The 7,649-nt window shown below is 34.1% G+C and overlaps 1 protein-coding gene across 10 annotated transcripts in view; it reads right to left on the minus strand.

Annotated features, from left to right (window-relative positions):
• HFM1 (helicase for meiosis 1) overlaps positions 1-6,292 on the minus strand; it is a 33,128-nt gene extending 26,836 nt beyond the window's left edge. For 9 of the 10 annotated variants that reach the window (XM_071750687.1, XM_071750686.1, XM_071750683.1 and 6 more), the window contains exons 1-5: positions 6,197-6,292; positions 5,670-5,791; positions 4,125-4,446; positions 3,093-3,355; positions 1,596-1,643 (exon numbers count right to left, since the gene is read on the minus strand). In XM_071750687.1, coding sequence (XP_071606788.1) covers positions 1,596-1,643; positions 3,093-3,355; positions 4,125-4,446; positions 5,670-5,791; positions 6,197-6,261 — 820 coding nt within the window. In that variant the 5' untranslated portion in view covers positions 6,262-6,292. The remainder of the gene's footprint in view (positions 1-1,595; positions 1,644-3,092; positions 3,356-4,124; positions 4,447-5,669; positions 5,792-6,196) is intronic. The other variant, XM_071750684.1, reaches the window with a different exon arrangement.
• Positions 6,293-7,649: the final 1,357 nt, after the last annotated feature.

Raw genomic sequence — 7,649 nt, forward strand, 5'->3', positions numbered from 1 at the left:
AAGCAACCTACTAAATTATTTAGATTCTTGGTGTGCCATACATTCCACTTAAAAAAACCCCCAGACACCTACTACCCATTTGAGAGGTCTCAGGATTATACCAATAATCAATAACCTCCTACCTGGCACAGCAGAATGGCATAAAGTTGTTGAATGTGAAAAAGCAAGGGACAAAAGCTTTATTCTATACTGCAAACCACATGCAATAGCAAGCAGTGCACTGCTGTCAGCATACCTGGAGTGTCAATAGCCACAGTACATTTGTGAAATAACACCAATTAATTAGCACAATGTTGTATGTCCAGCCAAAGCAGCACCAAAGAAATTCACCTACAATCTCTTAGTGATTACAGTCGTTTTAAAGATATTTTCAATTGCTAATATTGTGTATTCAGACAACATTCTAATCTAAAATATGACCAAAAGGCAAGAGAGTATTGTTACATTACAAATCTAAATGAGCAAACTGATCAGTGCCTGGACTTGCACACAAGCAGAGGAGCTGTAACCATCTGATCAAGCTTGAGGATGTTCACACAGTCAGACACAACATGAACAGTAACAAGAACAATGAACTGCTGAGGCCCCAGACTGATGGTGCATTAAAAAACAAAAAGAGAAATTAAAAGGCATAAAACAAAAAATAAAAGCAGCGTAGCATTTCAAAATGGGTAAATCAAGTAAAATAAGATTAAAGAAAATGATTTTTTAAAAAAGACTTATCTAAAATTTGCTTTCTAAATAGATTATACCCTATTTAAAAATACAGAACATTTGACTATCTGTAATGCCCAACATCAGAACAACTGAGTCCTTAATAATTCTGGAAATAATGATACCTCTTGAAGCTATTCACATGTATATGAAGATGTTCATAAGAAATTAAGTTGCCTAAACTTAGACATTTCCTCTTCCTGGTTTTTAACCTACCATTTGACAGATTACTAGAAACAAAATATTGAAAATACAGTGGGAAAAAAAAAAAAAAAGAAAAAAATATTTTACAGAGATGGAGATTAATTGTTACGGGTTCAAGGCAGGGCCAAAAAGAAGAAAAATTATGGTAAAATCTGCTTGAAGAATGGAAATATACTATATATACACTACAACATGAATACAGACCTATAAGGAATATACAAAGCTTATTTTGTCCTGAGAAAATGAGACAAAAGCCAAGATTTAGTTTCCTAATAAGCCTAAACAACAATTCACTTTTCCTTTGCTTAAAGTGTATGGGGACATATATGCATATATTATTGCCTACAACTTCTGGCATGAAAGCTATATTATGAAAACTAAACATTTAACATTTTAAAAATCAACAGTTTTGAGAATAAAATAGGAATGTTTGAAATAAGAATAAATTTGCTTAGCAATGAATGAACTGTAAATTGTCCTGTTTTCACTCCAGTTTTGGAAGTCCAAAAGATAAACAAATATTTATCATTAGGTTCCCAGCACTGCATTACAAATCAAAACTACTACAACGTAACACATGACTTCTTATGGCTACAAATCGAACACCATGATTTTTAAATGTCTAAAGTACTAAAGTAATAAAATGAGTAAACTAGACATTGCAAATACAAGGATACGTATTTCTGTAACAGCCCTCAAAACTTCCAATTTTCTTCCCGCGTTTCCTAAAGAAATAAAGTAGCAAATTTATAAAACCAGACTTGATTTCAATAAATAATCACGAAAAATATCTTACTGGACACAAACTGAGTACTGTGAGGAGATGTGAGGCCATAACAAGGTCCAAGTGCTACAGAAGCAGCTAATAGGATAGTACAGTGAGGTCCACAAGCTCATAATTTTAAATTATCATTTTGGTGGCTCTTTGCTGAACTCACTCCAGTTCAAGGGTGTCTTGCCTGTACCAGAAACTCAACACCTGATGCTGTATCGAGGGACATGGTCTCAAAAATGCCACTAAAGAGGGAAAAATCACTTCTGTCAACTTCCTGGCTTTGTTCCTGTTAACAAAGCCCAGTATGCTGTTGGCCTTCTTTACTGCTGAGGCACAGTGGTAGACCACTGTTCAGCATTCTGTTTGATTTCTGCAGAGCTGCCCCCAGCCAGTCCATCCCATCCCAGGGTTCTTCTCCTTCCGTAGGGGCAGGACTTTGCATTCATCCCTGCTGAATTTCATGAGATCCCCAGCAGCCCTTTCCTCCTCTGAAATACTCTACTCGTGGCCAGGATGTGGGCAGAGTGTGACCCATTAGTCACCACCCTCACCATCCAAACATACATTTGTATACCTCTGATGCCCAAGTGTTTTTCTCAAATATTCTATAATTCTGTAAAAAGTCTTGCTGAAGCCAAAGTAAACAACAATCCACTGCCCTCCACTCATCCACAAATCTAGTCACTGTTGATCAGAGAGCAACCATAATTCCATTCCTGATCAGCCTCCAAACCCCATCCTAAGCCATGGCTCTGCCCTGCAATTTTCTGCTGTAATTATTTTTCTGTTCCATATTTCTGTAGCAGTCAGCTAGGTACCCAAGGTACATTCTGAAGACACAATGAGTCACTGCCCCCAAAGGCTTAAAATCTAGACATAAACCACGCATATTTAAAAACTATTATAAAAAAAAATAATTTCCTAAGGAAGTATTTTACAAGTTCATAAAAATTCTCACCACTTTCCTCCATTTTCCAGAATGTTCCTATTTAAAATCTATTTCTACAAAGATAAAAGTAGGAACATCACAAATAAGCACTATTTTCACTTTCCATTTTCAAATTAGGATGAGACAATTAAACACATGAAGATATGAGGCTGCTCTTTTTCAGACTGTTTAGGGCATCGATTTGAAGTGACATTTTCAAAACGTTTTTTGTGACTTGGCACCTTTGAAAATGTGACTCTTCATAAATTGTTTACCCTGCTCATATTAAACAGCAATGCAGTTATATTCCACAGAACTGCAATCTCTTCTATCAAATTTAGCCAATTATCTCACCTTGAGCTGATTGGAAAATATTCTTCACTCTACCTCAGATCATGGATGATATTATTATTAACCAAATAAGATTTCCAAAGTGGACTATTTTTCTAGAAATAGAGTAATCACAATTACCTGTCATATCCAGAATCTCTGAAGCATTAGAAAATGATTTCATTTTCATTCCATTTTTAGATACAATGTCCCCACCATTCAACCTATGCAGAGTAAAATCTGAGTCTTCTATTACTGGAGCATTAGGATTACTTCTGCATAAACCTTTCCTCACTTCCTTCATGTTTTCACTTGTATTTAAGGATGTATCAACTTCTTTCACATCCGTAGAACTATCTTTAAATTCCGTATTTTTATACATATGACCAGAGATTTTAAATAATCTGCAAAAGATCAGGGATTTTAATTAGTTTTTGTAATGTTATACAGTTTCTCTAATATTTAAAAAATATGTATGTTTGTATCAGAAGCAGAATAAGATAGTCATAAGAAAAGTTTATATGTAATTTTATTTGATCTGATATGCATCTGCTTGAAGAAGATTACTTTCAAGTTACAGTCAAATTTGAATTCCAGCAAGAACCTCAAAGAATAAACTGCCTGTCTATATGGGCTCTGAATCCCAATAGCAGATAAGTGTCTATCTCTGCATAATTAAAAACAGAGACATACAGGCTCTGAGGAATGAGAAGAGCTGGGCATAGAAGAAAAGGTTATTTGTAAAACCTCTTCTCCCTGGAAGCACTGAAATCACGTTGAGAACTGCTCAAGGTATTTCTGGCTGGCTAAGCTGTACTATGAAAAGCAAGTCATCTTGGCCTTCTTGCTCATTACCACATGGACAAGGAACTCAAAATAGTGTTTTGAAAAAAACTTTGTTACTCAACAATTTCTTCAAAATTAAAGAAAAAAAAAATCTCATCCTTACTTTTCTCTTAAAAAAGACTGAGGCCAGGACATATTTACTTATAGTACTCAAATATTGCCAAAAGGCAGTATCTTTTTTTCTTTATACTGAAAGAGTTAATGTCTGGAGCCCTGCCAAAGTACCTTCAGTTGAAGGATCCAAAACTTTGTATTTAACAAATGTAACTAAAACAATAATATGATTCTAATAGTAGATAAATTATCATTAATTGACTAGATACCTACCTTTTTCTTAATGTTGAATGAACACTCTCATCATCACTATTTTCTGTAAATAGTGTACTTAGTATTTTATTTTGTGAAAAATTTGCACCAGGTTGCTGAGAAAACCCTACTTCTGTTTTAGATTTATCTTGGTCAGAAGAGGGAAAAAATGAAACCATTTTCAGACTTTCATGTGGCAAAGCAATTTCCCCTCCTCCTATACTTAATTGGAGCACTTCTTTTTCAGAGGCTGTGCCAAAATGAACAGGTGCTGGTGATTTATCATTCACTTCCTCAATGTTATTCTTACATTGTTGTATAAACTTCTGGTGCTTTCTCCCACCTACAAAACCAATAAAGCATTATTTCTATTAATACTCATATTCCTATTAATAGACATTTTATTAAATATCTTCCACAGAATAAGCCAAATTCTCATATATTACATGAACTGGTAATTTCTATCTTTCTGCAATACTTTTGCTATTTTATGACTCATGCTGATGAATACATATGTTGTTTATTAAAAAGTTATAAAAATAGCATAACTTTCTATTCTTCCTATACCAAGTAATGAAGCAAAACTATTCATCAGAATTACAAAGCAGTATGTAAGAGAGAAACCCTCCACCCTGTGCCAGAATCAAGATGGACTTTCAAACAAATGATAAAATTACCAATCTTGAAGTTCCTACTATAAACAGCTGTGAGATAAACCCTGCAATCTCAACATCATAATTCGTGATTAAGTCAGTTACAGGCTGGTTTCATAGTCATAATGGTTAATTAATGGTAAACCACATTTTGCAAAGCTACTTCTCAGTAGGATCAGTGTGCTGGTCTGGCATACAAGCATTGCTGCCAGCAGAAGGCATGAGCAGAAATAAGCAATTGAATGCAACATGATGACAGAACAGCTCTATTTCACAGCCTATTAATTTCAGTGTTACCCATGTAGAAACTTAAAATTACAGTGGCCTGTTTGTGCCACAACCTCAGCAGTTCTAATTCTACAAACACCACAAAGCTGATTTGAATTAACAGTTCTTAAGGAGACTGTTCTTGGATTAAGTAGAAAATTAACAATATAATTACTAAATAGAGAATACAGTAAATCACCACAGCAGCTAAGAAATGCAGAAATCTTATTTCTGATAGAGACCAAATTCTTTAAAATAAATTTCCTTAAGGTGACCCTTAAGTGGGTCACCTTAACTGAGACTGAAGGAACACTCCACCTATCAGCAGTCCATGGGCAGATTAAAATTTGTCATCCTGAACAGCAATTTGAAAAAAGACCCAAAAGTGAAGAAGAAAGTTACTCAAACTTTCTGCTCCCTGGGTGGAAGACAGGTCATCAGATCCATGTGTTTCATGTGTATTTCGTATTTGACAGCACTGAGAGAAAGGGGTATTATCTATCAAGCTAATTATTTACTAAACCATTCAAAATTAATGTCAGATATTATGATTAAGTGGGACTTGGCAATGTTAGGTTTACAGTTGCATCTAAAAGGTTTTTTCCCAACCAAAATGATTCTGTGACTCTATTCCATGGTATTTTACCCATAAGATTGCTGACTGTGTTTTTTTCCAGTTCCCTCTGTAACTCCTCTGCAGTTGGAATTGCAGCAATAGCTGGAGCAGGTGCAAAACAACAAATCTTAGGCTCTTCATTTTCTAGATACCTGTTTTTACACAGAAATATAAGGTAAAGGCTTTCTTTAAGCACCCACCACAACATCTAGCTCAAAATCACTTATACTAAATAACCTACCATTTCTTACACAAAAAAATATTCTAATTCTTTAGTTCATGTGATTTTTCAATCACAGAAAAATGGAGAGGCAAAACTTCTGCTAGCTTATATTTTTTATATCCCTAAGATAAAGCTGCATGATTGATTCAAACTTCAGCGTGCTTGGAAGACCATTTCAAAACAAGGATTATGAAGCTGGAAAATTCTAACCCCACACTTCTACTGGTAGGCAGAAAAGGGAGCTACGAAAAAAAATTAAAAATTCTGGTATGAAATTATTCAGTGTGGAAAAAAATTACAAAACAGTTATATACATTTAACAAAAAAGATTTACCTTTGATTTGTATCTGGTCTTTCATAAAACAAATTATCCAGTGAAAAGTCTGCAGAGTTGAACATTTTTAGATCAGAAGTCTCTTAAATCTGCAAAAGTAAGAACAAGGGACTGTAAAACTGATATTGCTAGAATTGAACCTGCATAAGCAATAGAAACTTGTAAGAGCCATTACTGAACTGTATTTTTTTCCTTTATCGCTCTTGCCTGCATCCTTCATTCTTCAAAACCACAATCTCTTTCCTGATAAATATGGTTCCCATTACTTATGACCAGAAAGTCCTGTAGGACTACATTTTAAACAAACTTACATTACCATGACATGTCAGGAGGGAAAATGTGGTTAAGAATGAAGATTCAGATAAAGTTTATGCTAAATTATTTAATTTCTAAGAAAAATGCTATGATCTTTTTATACAAATCTAGACTATTTTTATTCTTCTCATCTTGTTTCTGTTCTGATGGAAAAAATTATGTTTTATTACCAGATTCAATTTTTACAAAATAAAATTATTCTATTAAGTAAAAAACCTAACACTGATTTTAACTTATAACCAGATATTTTTTTTTTTTAGCCTATCTGTAAATTACTTGCCTGAATAATTGGGTTCTGGGCCCACCTCCTTACATTTTTTCTAAAAAATCAGGACCAGAGATATTTAAATAATTATTAATCCTACAGACTAGTTAAAAAAATTGGTAAATTTAAATATTTTTCATTTAGCACAAACTCTAGGCATTAGACATGTTTTCTTTCTGTGTTTGGGTTCAGAAGTTCCACAGCTTCAGGTTTTACTTAAGGACCACTTTAAAAAGCAAAGATCTTGCTAAAAGAACACCACGGAAAGCATTTTATGAGTCAAACCCCTTAGATTTATTGAAATGGTAAAATACCAAATCAACTTCAAGAGTTTATAAAACTCAATAAAGGCCAAATCTGTTGATAAGGTGACAAAAGAAAACCCATCTTCCTTACCTACAGAGATAAAGCAAAGAAAACTCTTTTTTTGTGTGTGTGTTCCAGCATTACTTTAGTGACATGAAACTTTTGGAGTGTTTTGTAAATAGGATTCAGGTTTATTTAATTACTCTATACTGTCAACTGAATCAAAAATATAACAAATATTTTACTTCCACAGAAGCTGTAGAACTTCAAATATTCCAGACGAATGTTTCAAATTTAAAACAGAAAAATTAATTTAAATTAAGTAGTGATAAAAAGAGGGGGGAGGGCAAAAGGCATCTCCAAGATGGACAGAAATGGGTCTTTCCAACACCCTCAGTGCTGTTCGACAACAAAGAGAAAAATGCATATTCAAGATAGCAGAATAGAATTATTAAGTGCCAGAGCACTGCAAAACATTTATTCACACTTATGCTGAGGTTTGCCAAATCCTGTAAGCAAAGACCTCTCCTGATGTTTTAAGAAAGAGCTTACCACAGACTTACTATG

Source organism: Heliangelus exortis, chromosome 8 (assembly GCF_036169615.1).
Source record: "Heliangelus exortis chromosome 8, bHelExo1.hap1, whole genome shotgun sequence".
Taxonomy (NCBI): Eukaryota; Metazoa; Chordata; class Aves; order Apodiformes; family Trochilidae; genus Heliangelus; species Heliangelus exortis.